At 39.9% G+C, this 18,125-nt stretch overlaps 1 protein-coding gene and 1 non-coding gene across 4 annotated transcripts in view; both read left to right on the forward strand.

Moving 5' to 3' along the window:
- Window positions 1-18,125, forward strand: part of STAG1 (STAG1 cohesin complex component) — a 235,254-nt gene that overhangs the window by 114,964 nt on the left and 102,165 nt on the right. For all 3 annotated transcript variants that reach the window (XM_004588335.4, XM_058657275.1, XM_058657277.1), the window contains exons 6-7: window positions 270-366; window positions 16,867-16,943. In XM_004588335.4, the coding sequence (XP_004588392.2) occupies window positions 270-366; window positions 16,867-16,943 (174 nt within the window). The remainder of the gene's footprint in view (window positions 1-269; window positions 367-16,866; window positions 16,944-18,125) is intronic.
- Window positions 14,892-15,003, forward strand: LOC118760425 (U6 spliceosomal RNA). The gene has a single exon (XR_004996780.2). It is a non-coding gene; the product is annotated as a U6 spliceosomal RNA (small nuclear RNA).

Consider the following 18,125-nt stretch of genomic DNA (forward strand, 5'->3'; position numbering starts at 1 on the left):
TTATTATGTTTCAGTATTAACTGTACTGCTTAGTGACTATTGGATCTCTTACTAAAGTCAAATTTGTTTTGTGCTGTCTTATAAATAAAACTTTGAGACCTGGTAACTCATCTGTTATTGGGTTTATAAATAATTTGGCTCCACAGAAGTAATTTCATGTATGCATTTTTGTTCAAATGAACATATACACAAACAAAACTTCTTTGAAAATTTACTTGCTATATAATACCAATTTTTGAAGTTTTCATTATTATTTTTTTTTCCCACAGTCCGTGGTGGATGACTGGATTGAATCATATAAACAAGACAGGGACATCGCACTTCTGGATTTAATCAACTTTTTTATCCAGTGTTCAGGATGTCGAGGTACAGAATATTAGAATAAATAATGCACATTGAATCTGTTGGTCCAGCAGTTTAACTTTCACTCCCTGCCATTCGTCATCTACATAATTGGTGCTAGAAGTTTGTGCTGAAATTTTTTGATAAGATGGAAAATGATGTAAGGATATTCTGTTTATTTTTGTCCAGTTCCTTTTTACTTTCATAAGGTAATATGTTATATAATCATCTATATTTTATATTTTAAGTTCTTGGAATTTGAAATTTATTCTATAGCTTAATGAATTATTTTTTTTAGAGTGTGAGGTTTATACATTTTGCTCATTTTATTTGTACATTTACTCCACATTAGAAAGTGTTAGCATCTGTTACTTTTCTGTATTTGATGGTAGAATTTTGTTCCTCAATGTAATAGTAAATGTTTGAATTTCTAATAATTTGCTAAAGATTACAAATACCATAATTGTGTATATCAATTTTTTATCTGATCATTAAGATAATTGCCTAATGTAAAGTGAAAATTTTCTTATTTTCATAGATAACTTTTATATAGTGTACTGCGGTTAGTAAATAAATCTGAACAGGCCAGATTGTAGTGCATGTGGGAATCAGTAACTCGTCATTGTCTCCTTTCAGTACATAGAGAATAGCGGTATTTTCTTTAGGTCAAATAGATTTTTGTTTGTCCATGTGACAGTGCTCACTGAACCTTATTGACGAGGTAGTTTAGCAGATACTTGGAGAATGCTTGCCTTGCACCGTCCCCTGTACCTTCGTAAGCAGAGATGATCAAACAGCCTGCTTCCATAGGATATGAAGTTTTGTGGTTTTTTTAAATTTATTTAAAAGGCAAAGAGACAGAGGTCATCTGTTCCCTGACTCCCTCAGCAGGTGCTTGTCAGCAGTGAAGCCCGAGGCCAACAGCCCAGTGTGGGTTGTGCCAAGGACTCCAGCACTTGAGCCCTCTCCTGCTGTTCTAGTGGAGGCATTAGTGGCTAACTGGATCAGTAGTAAAGGAGTCGAGCCTTGGACACAGGCACCGCAGTGTGGCTGTGAACATCCCAAGCCATGCACCAACTGCTGTGCCAAACACCTGCCCCAAAATGAGTGTAATTTGTAAAAGAATTTTTATTTCAAGATTTATAGCAGGAAATACACGGATACTTCATTGAGCTGCTCAGTGCCATGAAGGAGCTCAAGATTTAGTCCTCCTCCTCTGTGTCCGTGCGTGAAAGTGCACACGAGTAAAGGGGACTTGGAAGACAAAAGCAGGCCTGTAGCACATTGTGCAGCTAGATTGCTCAATTAAAGAGAGTTCTTTGGCTGAGCTCTTGCTCTGTAATTTTGTATGTCTTATTCTTTATGGAACAGTGTATGCGGGTAAACATATTTATGGTTACTCCTAGATCCCATCCCTTTCGCCAACTATTTTTAAAATGTCTTGTCTTTGTTTCAACAAAGTATATCACATTTTTTTTTGCTTTGTTGTAGAATTTTTAAAAGATTTGTTTATGTATTTGAATGTCAGAGAGAAAGTGATCTTCGATCTACTCTTCACTGCCCAGGTGGCTGCAGTGGCCAGGAGATGCAGATCTCCTGAGTGCATGCAGGGGCACAGGAACTTCAGCCATGTCCTGCTGCTTTCCCCAGAACATTCTGGGAGCTGGATGGGAGGTGGAGCAGCAGGAACATGAACTGGGGGCCGTATGGAATGCTGGCATTGAAGGCTTTAACTATTACATCAAAACACTGACCCAGATCTGTTTTTCTGAGCATCCAAAAGAGATACAGAAATGATCAACTAGGGAATGATAAAACAAAGTGCTGAGATTTGTTGTGTGTGTGTGTGTGTGTGTGTGTTTCCATGTTAATGAGTTGGATAGTTTAGAGGGAATTGAATTGGGATTGAGATTCTTTTTTGCAGTGGAAATGATTCTTAATGTAAATATATGAATATGTCTATTAGAGATGACTTAATGTTTTATGTATTCAAAAAAGAATCAACAAAGATTAGCCTTAAATTGGCTAAAAACACAACACAGGAACATACAATTGGATATCATAGATACTAGCCACCGTTATAAAGCAGTAACCAGGGTAATTACTAACTGCAGTGCTTGGACTGCAAAGCTAGAGGGCGAAACCTTGAGTAAGAACACAGTGTGTGTTTTGTTTCCGAGTGCCTACAAGATGTGCTTATTTACACTGGGTAAAATTAAAATAGAAACTTTGAATTTTAGAAGCTTTGTAGGCACTACCTTAATCAAATTATGAAAGTAAACATTGTGAGTTACAGAACTAATTATTAGCATGTGCCTCCTGACAAACTCTTACAAGAACCCAGTATTGCTTCTGTAACATTTTGACCAAAATTACAGTCTAAATCTACTAATGAGCAACCATCAGATGAGCTCAAATTTCAAATATCTTCTCCCAAATGACATTCGTGTATTCTTCCAAAACTTCACTATTGTGAGATACTAAGAAATTATTTATATACTGGTCCAGTTTAAAGGAGACTCAAGATACATGACAGTTGAAATCAGTGCATGATGTTAAACTACTGGTGAAAATAATAGACATTATTGAAATAAGTGTAAGACTCTGACTTGCTTCCTTGCAGTAGAATGTCTTAGTATTGTTAATTTCACTGTTGTGATCATTGAGCAGAAGTTATATGAGAGATTGCTTCCTTTCAGGAAAAGCACACAGTGAAGATAAACCAGCAGATCACTGTCATGTCTGTACCTGGCATTGTTTGAAAGGCAGAGACATGAAGGAGAAGTTTTCTGACTTCTCATTCATTTTCCAAATGTCCAGAGCCGTCATGGCCGGGTCATGTTGAAGCAGGAACCTTCCGCACTGACTGGCAGGCACCCACATAGTTTCCCCTCACTAATGGTCAGGCTTGTGCCACCTGATCCCAATATGCATAAGTAGGAAACTTGAAACCAGCAGAGCCAGGATTCAAAATTCAGACACTCTGGTATGTGTACAAATGTCCAAGCAAGATTTGTAACGTATTTTCTCCCTGCAGCTGACAATTTACTCAGGAAAATAATGTTTCTGGGAAGAGATAAAGAGGGATGAAAATACCCACTGTTAGCACTTGGAGCACTTGAGTGGAGGGTGTTCAGAAACTCCTAAGTATTTAGTTATTTGAATGACAGATTTAATAGGGGAGGGTGACAGAGGGATCGACCTTCCATCTCTTGGTTTATTCCCCACATAACCTCAATGGCCAGGCCAAAGTCAGGAGCCAGGAGATTGCAGGCGCCAAAGCGTGGACTATATTCCCTTGCATTTCCTGGGTTCAGGAAAAGAGGAGCAGGATCAGAAGTGGAGCAGCCAGGACAGAGTCGCACCCACATGTGTCTGTATGTGAAGCCGGCGTTGCAGGGGGTGGCTTAATGCACTGTGCCACAGCACTAGCCTCTCCCAACTCTGTGTCTAGCAAAATGGAGATAGAATACAGCACACTTAGACCACAACATTAAATAACAATACAATATTTGGAAATACTGAATGTTAGAAAACTGAAGATCAGTCTGCAAAACCAATGTAAGAAGTAAGATAATTCACTAATGTATTGATATAGAAAAGAAAAATGGAAAAATGGCTCTTCATTGTGTATTAGAATGGTTAGTTAGAAGATACAATTGAATAAAAGATTTCCTTTTTAAGGCATAAATATGAGAAAATAGAATAATTTCTTTCCTATCTGTGCCTTGCTGTGATAGTATAGAGCAGAATTAATTTCCAGTGCAGTCAGTGTTAAGTTTGCGATGCATGTTTGGTGATGCACTTACGATGCTGCTTAGTATACCTGGATACCTTATCAGTGGAAAGAGTCTGAATGCCGACCCTGTATCCAGTATTAACTTCCTATTCTGGGAAGTAGCAAACGAGAGCTGAAGAACTTGGATCACCACGTGCCAAATCTGAACTGAATTCCAGGTTCTTGATTTAGCTTGGTCCAACCTGGGGTTTCTGGGGTATTTAGAAAATGAACCAACAGATAGGATCTTTCTTTTTCTCTCCACACCACTTCATATTAATAAAATTGTTTTTAATGTACAGAAACAGATAAATAATAAGACCTCAAAACAATATCTAAGATTTACAGTATAACCTTGGAATCAGGAATAAATTTTTATTAACTGATGAAAATTATATGTAACTAAAAAATATGTTTATTATCATAAAGAAGATTTCACATAGGGAAAACAACTTTCAAGTAAAATTTTGTGGGATAAGATTCCAAAAGCACAGCCACAAAAACAAAATCAATAAATGGGATTATACCACACTAAGACATTTCAGTGCAGCAAACATCATCGGCACAGTAACTGGCTAAAAAAGGAGGAGAAAGTGTTGCAAATTATTTGTGAAACAAGGTATTAATATTGAGAATATACAAGAAACAACACAATAGTGAAAGCTTGGTTTAAAAAAATAACAATGACTATAAAAGACAATTTTTAAAAAGATTTATTTTTATTGGAAAGTCAGATTATAGAGAAGAGGAGAGACAGAGAGGAAAGATCTTCTGTTCGATGATTCTTTCCAAGTGACTGCAACAGCCAGAGCTATACCAATCTGGAGCCAGGAGCCTCTTCCAGGTCTCCCACGTGGTTGCAGGGTCTTAAGGCCTTGTGCTGTTCTCGACTGCTTTCCCAGGCCACAAGCAGGGAGTTGGATGGGCCACCAGGACACGAACTGGTGCCCAAATGGGATTCCGGTGCATGCAAGGCAAGGACTTTAGCCTCTGGACGACTGCACCAGGCTCAAAAGACAATTTCTAAAGGAATACATACATGGCCTGTGTGTACGTGAGCAAATGCTCAATATTGCGAATCATAGGGACTTCAACTCTAAAGCCACAGTGAGACATCATTTCACTCCGGTTAGCATGGTATCATCTAAAAGATAGTGATAAACCCTGGCAAGGATATATGGAAAGGGAAGTTGTCATTTACTATTGGTGGGGATATAACCGCTATGGAGAACCTTATGAAGCTTCCTGGAAAAAAAAAAAATCATTGCTACTGTGTATTACAGCAAAATCACTACTGGATATATCCAGAGGAAATAGTGATCATATATGAAGAAATACCTGAATTCCCATATTTGTCACATCTCTAGGCACAATGGTTGTGCTATGAAATTGAACAACATGCCCTTCAGTTAATGAATATATAGAGAAACTATTATGTGTACGTATGTGTGTGTAAGCATGTAAATGCAGGCACATGACTGGGTCTCAGGTGGGTAGGCAGGTAGAACCTCAGGCTGGCAAGCTGGTGTGGGCCAAAGCACCCATGCACACACTTAGGTTCTGGGTGGACAGGTGGGTAGGGCTCTATGTCGACACACCTGCTTGTTCAGATACTTGGGTCCTAGACAGACAGGATGGGGGGTGGTTGGTAGGATTCCAGATAAGCTAGACCACAATACCCACAAGTGAGTGTTGAAACAGGGCTCAGGGAATGTTAGGCTGGGCCATAATAGTGACCAGCATGCGAGAGAACTGGAGCTGAGGGCACTTTCTGTGGGAGATATGTCGTCTCCCCCCTGTAGGACTGCAGTATCTGCTGTTTGCTCAAGAGCTGGGGTGGTGACTGGCCAAACTAGGCATGACCATGGGACTCATGACACTCATAGGAACGGGTTGGGAACAGGCTGGGCTGGTCCAGGCTGCAGCACCCGCAGTTATACCCAAGAATTGGGTGTGTAGTGGGCTGGGCTGCAACATCCACCAGCACTCACAAAGGCTGACTTGGGAGTCTGGCCCCCACTGATATGTGTGAGATCTGTTGCTGGGAGTGGACCTGGTGGGGAAACTTTTGGAATTCCACTTGTGGGCTCTAGCTTCCACTGGTGAGCTTGAATTAGGACTGGGTGTTGACCAGACTGAGCAAGGCTGCTCCAGTTGTTGGCAGGTGTGTGGGTGGGCTCCGGGGGTGGGGACAGCCTAGGTGGGGGCAGACCAAACTGTAGCACACTGGCATGTGCAGGATCCAGGATGACATGTGCACCATGCTGGGCTAGGGCATCACATCTACTGCTTCTCAAGAAAGCCAGGGATGTGAGCAAGCTGGGCAGGGGCAGGCTGCAGCACCTACTGGCAAATGCTGAGAAGAGGCAGGCCAGGCCAAAGTGGGTTGCAGTACCCATGATCACTTGCAAGACCCGGGGGATTGGAAGCAGTGGAAGCTCTCTACTAGACCGCTGCCCACACTGGTGAGTGTGAGAGCTGGGACTTGGGGAGGACCAGGCTGGGCAGGGCTACAAAAGCCGTTGGCCTGCGTATGAGCTGGCTTAGGGAGAGGATCAGGCTGGGTTAACCAGCTGTATTCACTGGGGCAGCCATGAGCCAGAGTAAGTGCAGGCTGACTGGGGTCTGCCACAGCATCAGCTGGCAAGTGCTGGGACTGGAGGTAAATCCTGTCATGCTAGGCCACAAAACCACCTGGAAAGTGCAGGATATGGGGCAAACTGAGTGTACCCCACTGATGGGCTGCTGCTCCCACCAACAAGCATGAGAACCAGTTGCTTCCTTAATTCTGCGCACACAATTGTAATGTACTTATTAAACTTTCTTTATTTCAACTATTTGAAATTTGTTTACTGTTGAACTTTAAGTCAGAATTGGATAACTCAGTGTGTTACGATAGGAGGTCTTGAGTAGCAGTGAGGTAGAGTTAATAGCAAAGGAAGATTAAAATGCTGTTGAGTTACACTTGCATTCTGAAGCTATCTTACTTCCCAGGTGTTTATAGGGATAAAGTGGGAGGAAGCTCTGAAGGCATAACATCCATAAAACATATATAGAGAGTTGTGCATAACAAAACAAAGAATATTATCCCTGTTCAAAGTCTTATCATTGTCAAATGGACCATCTATTGATATACACACTTGTTTTGTTTTATTTGTTCCCAACCTAGTTTGTAAGTGATGTCAGAGTTGTGTATTAGGGAGCATTGATACGTAGTTGTTTTATTGAAAAGTGTACTTGTTTTTAGTTAATAAAATGGTTTAATCAAACTTACAAACTGATGGTTACATATTGTCTTCTTATTTGGTTCCAGAAATTAAATCATTTATTGCCTAGCAACACATAGTTGCCTTAAGAAGTATCATGCATATTCATGATATACACACACTCTTTAAAGAAAAATAAGACGGTGTTCCCAACTCCTAAGATTTTAGAGTTGTCCTTTTTTCCTGTTCATATTGGTTTTCTGTCTGTATTAGTGAAAACTCAGCTTCTCAAAGATAAGTCATCATCGAAAACAAGGAAGTATTATTCAGTATTGAAACCATGAAATTAGCTCATGCTAGAAGTGCTTGTACCACCTGACAAATACCCAGTATTACCTTGTTTTCCTTTGAAAATGGAAAATGTGGTGACCATAGAAATTTTCCTAAGTACTCCCGTGCACTATGGATTTAACCAGTGACTGAAAGGTACTGTTAAAATACCCCAACCTCATTGTCCCTTAGTGAGCTAGTTTTGATGTACATGACTTGTGGCTGAATATTTTTAAGGTGTTAACTGTGTTTCCATTACCAGTGGCAGTCAGTGGCTGCAGCACACACTTCTTGTGGCTTGCTTCGATTTCCCTTACATCATGTTCCTACTTCATTACCAATATTATATGGGATTTTTCTTCTAAATAAAATGTGTCTTGCTATCCCTGTCCCTGTGTCTGTATGTGCACACTAGAATTTTATCCATGATTGGTTTATTACATGTGAACCATAAATTGCTTTGATATTATAATGAATTTTTCCTGACTACATATTTAATATATGCCAATAGTTTATAATTTTTCTTAAATCATTTTAATTAAATACTATAGAGAAAACTATATAATATATGTATGTATCAGTTAAATAATATTTATATTTGTGTTGTAAGTTCTCAGTGTAATTTGTAATAAAGTCAAGGATAAGAATATTACTAAGAATTTAAGACAGTCCTCTATCCACTGTGTTTTGTGTCTCTTCCCTGTCACAGCCACCTCCGTCATCCACAGAGAAAATTATCTGTTTTGGTTATATGAAAATTATTTTCTTTTTTTCTTTTTAAGATTTATTTTTATTGGAAAGTAAATTAGAGAGGAAGATCTTCCATCAATTGATTCACTCTCAGAGCAGCTGCAATGGCCGGAGCTGCGCCAGTCCAAAGCCAGGAGCCAGGAGCTTTTTCCGGGTCTCCCACGCAGGTGTAGGGACCCAACACTTTGGGCTGTCCTCAACTGCTTTCCCAGGCCACAAGCAGAGAGCTGAATGTGAAGCAGGGCTGCCGGAATTAGAACTGGTGCCCATTTGGGATCTAAGCACATGCAAGGCAAGGACATTAACAATGAGGCTACCACGCTGGGCCCTATTTTCTTGTATTTCTTAAATTTCATTATTTTTTTACTTACTTTGGAGACAGAGAAAGATACTACGCCTATTGTTTCACTGTCCAGATGCCTGCAGCAGCTGGGGATGAGCCAGGCCAAGGTCAGGGACCACAAGTGTCTTCTCTGAGTGAGTGGCGGCAATGCAAGGGCTTGAGTAACCCCCACTGTCTGAGGATGCAGAACGCTGGGTGAGACTAGACCTCTGTGTGCTGGATGCCTTCCCCAGGTCTTCAGCGTTTCTGGATGGGACTTGCACCATCGCTGGGTCTGTCCTCGTGTAGCTTGGGCTCGTTTTAGCTACTTGCCTTTTCGATAATTAGCTAGAAATTTGGTTTTTATTCTGGTTGTGAGATTCATTGACGCTGTGTCACAGTTGATTTGGTTTTACTGGTATGAAGGAGGGAATGTCTTGCTTTTCCGGAGCGTCCTGTGCGGCGGCATCTTTGGCCTCTGCTTGCTAGGTACCACATTCCTCCCACTTCTTCCCAAGCTGTGCAAACAAAAATGTGCCCAAACATTTCCAAATATCAGTCAGAATCACTCAGTGTTGAGAAATGTTGAAGCAATTTCATTTTACTAATATAAGCTTACTTATACTTTGAGAAGTTTTGAGCGTTTTCCCCAGATTTTAGATGAGTGATGTTGTGCAAGTTGGCTTTTGTACATGTTTGCTTGGTGTCCATGCATAGGATGCTGTGTGTGGAGTGATGAGTGAATCTGCTGAATTGTGAGTGTGGCAGCTCTTTTAGATACTGCTAAACTTCTCTCAAGTGTTGGTGGTAACGTTTGTGCTCCTTGTAATTTGTGGCGTTGAATTCTGATGGCTTCCCATTTTGTTCACAGGTGGTATCATCAGTCTTTTGGTTGTTGTAGGGCGGGTTAACAGGCGTCACATCGTGGGATTTCATTCCCTTGGTTACTCTCCACGTGGAGTACTTTTTCACATGCCAACCCTCTTAGATTTTCTCTTGCATGTACAGCTTACTCTATTTTTACTTTTTTTGGTAGTGTAAAGTAGTAATACTAGTGTTTTTGGTAACTATGTAAATACTGTGTTCTCCCATCTTGTATCTTTTTCCCCATTTCTGTTATCTTTGGAGAAATTACTCCTTAAAACCTTTTTTTCCTGTTCTGTTCTCTACTATATATAGCACATAAAAGTATTTACTGAAAAACTCTGTGAACATCAGACCTTAGCCTTTAAATGGATTTCCCTTTTGGCTTTTTGTATCTTATTGAAGAAATTCTGTGTACCATGATCACAGATATACTATTGTATGTTTTCTTATAAAAACTTCATTATTAATGAAACATTTTTATAATTTAGTTGCATAATTTTACCATTCAAATCAAGGTGATTCCCCCTTCCCCTTTTGGAAAATATCTTCACTTCTCTGGTCAAGAGATGGACTCCAGACCCAACAAGTACAGTGAAGGCAGTGTTTCTTGCAAGATGGGGTGTCTGTTGAGCAGATTTCTGTCTTGGCAGGATCCCTTCTCTGAACCTGGAGGCACAGATTAGGAAAGCCTACGTATTTTGATTAGTTTTACTGTTAGCAATGGTAGCAGTCAGATTTACAAAATCAAGTCTTTATTTTCACCATAATTTTTTTTAAAAATCTTAGGTGACATCATTAAATGTGGGAATAATTGTTAATATTTATTGGTAATTTGATGAAAATACTTTGGAAATACTTAGTGTTACAGCCCTAGGGCTATGGTTGCTTTTGGCACATAGTGTGGCTGAACCTGCTCCGGATATTTGACAAGTTTATCTGATGTGAGTGAAGTGCACTGTAATCAATTGTAGACAGCTAGTTACCTTTATATAATCAGCCAATATGTGATACTTTTTAAGATTTATTTTAGTTTACTGGAAAATCAGACATACAGAGAGAAGAAGATGGAGAAGAAGATCTTCCCTCTGTTAATTCACTCCCCAAGTGGCTGCAACGGCTGGAGCTGAGCCAATCCAAAGCCAGGAGCCAGAAGCCTGCTCCAGATCTCCCACACGGGTGCAGGATCCCAAGGCTTCAGGCTGTCCCCAGCTGCTTTCCCAGGCCACAAGCAGGGTGGGAAGCAGGGCTGCCTGGGTTAGAACCAGCACATAAAAGGCAAGGACTTTGAGCCGCTAGGCTACCATGTCGGGCCTTGATACTAATTTTTGAGCATTTAATGGTGTGCTTATCTTATTTACAAAGGAAATGCTGTACTAGTTTTTTTTTCTGATAAATAGTGTTAGGAAGTACAGACTGCCATCTAGAGACAGATTCATCAAGAGAGGCATAATCACAAGTTTTATTTTTAAGGCTTTGTAGAAGATTTACAAGTTTAAAAATACTTCTTCCTTTATAACGTGTGATCTGCATATATGTAGATTTCAAGCATGCTAAGTTGTTTATGAACCAACTCAGATGTGTCTGTTTCTTTGGCCTTGGATCCTGATGGTGTTAGATACAGTCACTGCATCGCTGGGTAACTGTTAGCACTGCATTTCTTGTAGGCGGGTATTTCTTCAATGAATCATTCAGATTACCTGTGACGTGCTACTAGGTTTGATTGTATTTATCATGATGTTATAGTTTACTCTTCAAAAGAAAAATCCTCAGAAGCTGATTCATGCATGGAGCAGTTACAATGGAGAGAATGCCTTCACTGTGTGTGGGCTTCAGTAACTTTGAGTGAGCCAGAATGTCATCAGAGGTGTAAATCTGAAAGGACCTTTTGTTCTGTGTGAACCAGTTGTCTGCCTGGTGAGTTGTATATGGCTTCAGTCTTCTTGCTTCTGTACTGCTATTTAGTTAGAAAGATACAAGAAGGGGCCCGCTGCAATAGCATAGTGGTTAAAGTCCTCTCTTTGAACGTGCCAGGATCCCATATGGGCACTGGTTCTAATCCCGGCGGCCCTGCTTGTGACCTGGTAGGGCAGTCGATGATGACCCAAAGCCTTGGGACCCTGCACCTGCATGGGAGACCTGGAGCAGGCTTCTGGCTCCAGGGTTCGGATTGGCTCAGCTCCAGCCGTTGCAGCCACTTGGGGAGTGAACCAGCAGTCGGAAGATCTTCTCTGTCTCTCCTCCTCTCTGTATGTCTGAATTTCCAATAAAAAACAGATAAATTAATTTAAAAACTTTTTTTCAAAAAATGTAAGATATAAGAAGGACAGAGTTCCTATTCTGGTTGGCGCCCTAGAATCTGTCAGAGGATGGGGTGGGACAGTTCTCTAAGCCCCGTGGCACATAGGAGTGCATGTAAGACAGGCCCTGTCTGCCTCTCGGGCAGCCACATTGGTTCCTGAACTTACTACTACAACAAGGACTTGGCATTCTCGAATGAGCGGTTGGCAAAGGTGGCAATGCTGGCAATGCTGGCAATGGCCTGCTGCATTGGAGAGAGAAGTCTGCCTGAAGAGAAGTTAAATGGAAAAGTTTATTAGTCCCTAATGTTATCTGAGTATTTTCTGCTCTACAGGTACAATGAAAAATACTTGATGTCCTACTATAATTCTTGTCATTATGCATAAATGCATTTTATTTGGTTGAAAGGCAGAATGACAGGAAAAGAGACAGATTCACTCTTCAAGGTTGCCCCTGGCCAGTGACTAACGGAAAGCAGAAGTGAAGCCTAAAGTCTAGCAGGCCTCCCCTGTCTGAGCAGGGCCCGAGCTGAGGGCCTTCTTCCAGGGCTCCCCGTCTGAGCAGGGCCCGAGCTGAGGGCCTTCTTCCAGGGCTCCCCCATCTGAGCAGGGCCCAAGCTGAGGGCCTTCTTCCAGGGCTCCCCCGTCTGAGCAGGGCCTGAGCTGAGGGCCTTCTTCCAGGGCTTTCCCAGGCACATTAGTGGGGAGCTGGATTGAAACGGATCAGCTGGGACATGAAGTGGCCGTCACGGAAATGCCACTCCCAAATTGGGGGCTTGCCCAGCTTTGCCACGACACTGACAATTCCATAATGTTGTTTGACAGCAAAGAGCGGTCCCCTCCCCCTCCTTTCCTTTACAATTTTTGTAATAGTTTTCCATGTTATGATTTTGCATTCTATTTAGCAGAATTTTAAGTTTAAAGTTACTTTTGATTCCTAATTCAGAATTATTTCATTAGCTTCATTAGAGTAATTAATTACATTAGAAGTTATTATCCTACCAGGAGGCCTGATCAAACACGTTTCTGTGTTTTCGTGTAAATTATACACTTTAGTGGGCTATTTCTTTCAAGAGTCTCACAGAAGACTTGTTGATGTTTGATACAATGGAAGATGATAAGATGATTTCTGTTTTTTCATTCTTTACTTTTAGTGTTCCTGTTTCTATGACCTTGAATCACTTCATGCCTTTAATTTAGCATTGTTATAGTCTTAAGATAAATGTCTATTAGCAATATGTATATTTAAGACCCAAAATTCAGTAATCGGCATGATCTGTATTTCAACTACTAGTCTTGACATACAACAGATTTTTTTTGTATCAACAAAAAGTTGCTGTGAAGTGAGGCTAGCTCAAGATGTCATTGTTTATGAGACAGCAGGAGAAATTCACTAAGTCTGTGCTTCTCTTTTCTGCTGAGGATGAGCTTTGTGGCGTGCTGTCAGGGCAGTAGTTCCAATTTATAGGATGTAAGAGTGGAACACTCTTAGCTAAATGTTTAAAAGCAAATCAAAGACATCTGAAAGCAAGTCAGAAATTCACAGTGTAAGGATGGACGGTTCCAGAAAATCAGTGTAACGGTTTAGTAGACTCGGAGTAGACTTGGCGTTCCTGATGAAAGCCTGCTTCCCTGGCAGGTGTTGACTGGCACTATGCGGCCCTTAGAGGAGAATAGAAGGACTCAACTAGAAAAGAATGAGCAGTTGCGATGTAAAACAGGCTAAGTTTTAGGATAGTCTTTGTAGCAGAAGCAGGAAAAGATTCCAAGCATGAGTACTTGTAGTACTCACAGGTATTTTGTGGCCTCCCACTTTATGACATTAAGTCAAGAAATTATTTTTGTGTTTGTGAACTTGCAGAGCTAGTCCATTCAGATGTAGTTTTCATTTGGATCATTTTGATTCTCTAAATTTGTGTTACATGGAGCTTCTGTAATCTGTAAGTTGTGCCAGAGTGTATTGAAATGCAGCATATACTTCATTATGCTGTTAATTTATGAGTCTTGCTGCAAACTTCTCATGAATTAGGGTAATACATATTAAGATTACCTACACTGAATGTATTCTGATTGGATTTTATTTTAGGATAATTGGATAATGTTACAAGAAGGAGATTTGGAACAAACTGACAAGTGCTGTTATAAGCAGTATTTCTTCCTATAAACTAGTCATATTCGATTTATAACTACCTTAGACACATTGTGAAGGAGCAAAGTTATCTGGAGTTATATAGAGTTAGTTAGCAAAACTGTAAAAAAAAGTGTTTGGATATGTTTTTTTAAAACTTTTTTTTTTTTATTGGAAAGTCAGATACGAAGAGAAGAGGAGAGACGGAAAGATCTTCTGTTGGCTGATTGACTCCCCAAATGGCCACAATGGCCAGAGCTGAGCTGATCTGAAGCCAGGAACTTCTGCTGGGTCTCCCACGTGGGTGCAGGGTCCCAAAGCTTTGGGCCGTCCTCGACTGCTTTCCCAGGCCACAAGCAGAGAGCTGAGTGGGAAGTGGGGCTGCTGGGATTAGAACCAGCACTCATGTGGGATCCCAGTATGTGCAAAGCAAGGACTTTAACTGCTAGGCCACGGCGCCGGGCCTGTGTGTGGATATCTTAATACAACATAGTCTTTCACCATAATTTTAAAGTGCAATCCCAAAATGAATGCGTTAATAAGGGCTGACGTTGAACTTTGGGATTTTTTTGGCTGCATTGCAGTCAATATGTGTGCTGTATCTACGAGTATTATTACTTTTGAATATAATTATCAAATGGACCGTTAACTCCCAACATTTTTTTTCAATCTATGGGAACTTATTTCAAATGAGCAAAATGGTTCTTAGCCCAAGCATTGTTAGATACCGTCGGTTTATGCAACTTGATGTTTTTCTTTAATTTGGATGACTTTAGGAAGACCTGCCAGAAAAATAACATTAATTTGAAATGATTTATAATTAGCAATTTAATGCAAGTTTCCTGAATTTTAGTTCTTTAAATCTTTCCAGAGTAAAAACTATAATATAATGCTGACTTTGGCACAATACAGAGAACGATACAGAGATCAGCATGGCCCCTGCACAAGGATGACAAGCAATGTGTGAAGTGTTCCATATTGGAAAAAAAACTATATTGTAGTGCTTAAACAGCCTGTCTCCAGCTGGTTTGGTATTTAAAAACCTAAAATCATAGAGTTAAATCTCCGTTTGGTGTTGGTGCTGTTGCACGTTTGCAGCACTCACGTCCCTTCTCGGGGTCCCAGGCTCGTCTGAAGCAGCGTCTCGGGAGGTGGCAGCAGATGGCCTGAGTACCGAACCCTTCCCTTCATAGACAAGTGTCTGGCTCCGTGCTCTGCCTCACCCGATCGGCTGTTGCGGTCGTATCTTAAAGTGAACCCAGCAGATAGAAGTGGCTGTGGCTGTTTTTGTTTCTGTCTGTACCTCTCTCCCTCCCTGTCCTCTTTTTCTTTCAAGAAGTAAATGTGTGTGCGTTCCCATTTTATCAAAGTGACAAATTATGGAAGCAAATTTTCCAATGTTTTCTTTTCCCCATGTTGTCTTGGACTTTGCCAGTGCTGCTTGTGAATTGAAGAAGAGCTGGCAGTGGCGCTTAGTGAACTCGGTGTTCTCGTGGTGAGGGACAGAGCTGTCGGTCAGCTAACGCATGCTTGCAGATAGTCCTGTTGCCGGGGTAGGCTGGGGGAGGATTACAGTGGGATCACAGTGTGAGTCAAACCCCCTGCACTCTGCTTCTGATCTAGCTTCCTGCTGATGTCTCTGAGAAGGCAGCAGATGGTGACTGGAGTGCTGAGTCCTTGCCACTCGTAAGGGAGACCCAGATTCAAGCTGCTGACTTTGGTTTTGATACAACGCCAGCTGATGTACACAGATGGGGAAAGAACTCTCAGATCCAAGATAGGTTTCCCACTCTGTCTTTCCATATAAATTTTTCAAACAATTAGGGAATATGTAATTTTTCCCATTTTACAAATTAGTAGGTACTAAGTCAAGTTGCAATTACCAGATGCACTGCTTGTTGTTGTGTTTATTCTGAATGAACACCACACTTTCATGACTTTAATGCCTTTTTTGTTGCTTTATGTTATTTCCTGTTAAGTACAGTATATTTCATAGTTCTCTCCTGCACTTTACATTTGTAGTGGTGATTGCCAGCGAAGAGTCTGTCAGAAACAATTATTTACTTACTGAACAAGTGAGTCGTAATGTTGTGTTTTCCGGACTTGAAAATACTATATTTATCAAGGTGAACTGGAACCTTGTTTAATTATTAAGCTAGAATCTTTTGGAGCAGTGATAAACATTGAACCTTTTTTCAGTTTCTTTAAACTGTATTGGTTTTGTAATGTAAGTTTCCAATGTAAACCATGCTTTTACTTATCAATTTGAGTGGAGAATTTTCCTTACTGTTATTTGATTCAGAAATGTAGTGCCAACAGCGGCATTGTATGAATGCATGAGAAGGTAGACTAAGCAATCTCTCATGTCCTGGAGAAAGTAGGCTTAACTGAGACATGTTATTACGTGATGAGACCTTTGGTTTTAATTTATAAAATAATAATGTATAAAATCAAAAAATACTACTAAAAGGTACATATTTTATTTGGAAGTTTTTTAAGACAGAAGAAGCTTAGCAAATACCTAAAAATATTCATATTTAATCTCTAGGGTCCTCCTTATAGCAGCACTGAGTCCTATATATATTTGTCTTCCTTCCCAAGTAGTCCTGTGAGAAGTTTTTCACATGAATTCATCTGGGTTTTTAGTCCCTAAAGAACTTGGAGATTCCTAAGCCACAGGTTGTTTTTTGTTTGTTTGTTTGTTTGTTTTAGAATAAATGCCACAAAATTTTCAGGAGGAAAGAAATTTTAAAAGTTTTATATCACTTTTTGAACCACGGTCAAATTAAATTTAGTGTTTGGCGTAGTGTAGAAAAAGATTAACTGTAAAATCTGTTGTTCCACAGGTACTGTGAGAATAGAGATGTTTCGAAATATGCAGAATGCAGAAATCATCAGAAAAATGACTGAAGAATTTGATGAGGTATAGCATTCCAGTATTTATATCAGTTGACTGCTTATACATTTAAATGATAAATCTGTTGAGTAGTTTAGGTTCTGTTTTGATTTGGTGTTAAAATAAGATTTTTCTTACTTCTGTGGTAGTCTCATTTCAAAATCAGTAACCTTTGCGTATTTTGTTCATTGTTTGAAGTAGCATTGAATGTTAACTGTCGACCATCTGATAAGGATCAGAAAATTGGAGCCATTGGTTGGAAGTTGATGTTTTGTTCCTGAGGACATTCTCAGATTCCCAACTTTATAAATATATTACAGTAATTTATACTCTGTGGAATGTTTGGTTCATTAACTACTTTAGAAGAAAAAATACTTGCCAAGGAGCCTGAGCAAGGTTTCATATTATATGTGTCTAGAAAACATCAAGCCATGTTGTCTCATTTAAGGCTTGTGCAAATCCTACTAAGGAAAGTCCTGCTTAGCTTCAGTCAAGAATTTCCAAGTTTTTCACATGGTGCTCTATCTCCCGCCTCCCAACACAAACGTAGTTGTGTGCATATATTTAATTAAATTTTTATTTGCCCTAGTCTATTTTGGAGCCTTTGTCTCCATTTACATATATGTTTTTCACTATTCTCACTTTCACTGAAATACTTCTTTACTAGAAGTTTTAATTATAAATGTCAAAACATTTGCAAAACAACAACATGAGAAAACAAAAACAAAAAATTTGCAATTCTTCTTTTGTGTTGTATTTATGTTGGACTGAATTTGTGTTTTATCTTAGACCAGTAGTTCCAATTTTAACATTCTGCCTTTTGTTTTAACCCCATTATGTCATATACATGGAACGCCTGTGACGACTTTCATTGAGCAGTCAATATAGCTCTTATGGTAATTTTGAAGGAAATATTATATCATTGAAATATTGTCAGGGTTAAAGACTTGAAACTTCATTTTTACTTTGATAGATGTGCTCCTTTTGCATGATTTTCAGCACAAAAATATTGATTTCCTCCTACATTTGCTGTTTAGTAGGCTGACAAAAACAAGGAGTGTTAATTTTTGGTTGAAACATTAATGCAGAAAAAAACATGGTAAAGCATTCACACACTGAAAATATAGATTTTTTTTTTTTTTTTTTTTAGCTTTTAGGAGGTTATCTGAAAAGAGCTACTTAGGGCATGATGAAGTTTACTTCAGTGTG

This window comes from Ochotona princeps, chromosome 30 (assembly GCF_030435755.1).
Source record: "Ochotona princeps isolate mOchPri1 chromosome 30, mOchPri1.hap1, whole genome shotgun sequence".
Classification (NCBI taxonomy): Eukaryota; Metazoa; Chordata; class Mammalia; order Lagomorpha; family Ochotonidae; genus Ochotona; species Ochotona princeps.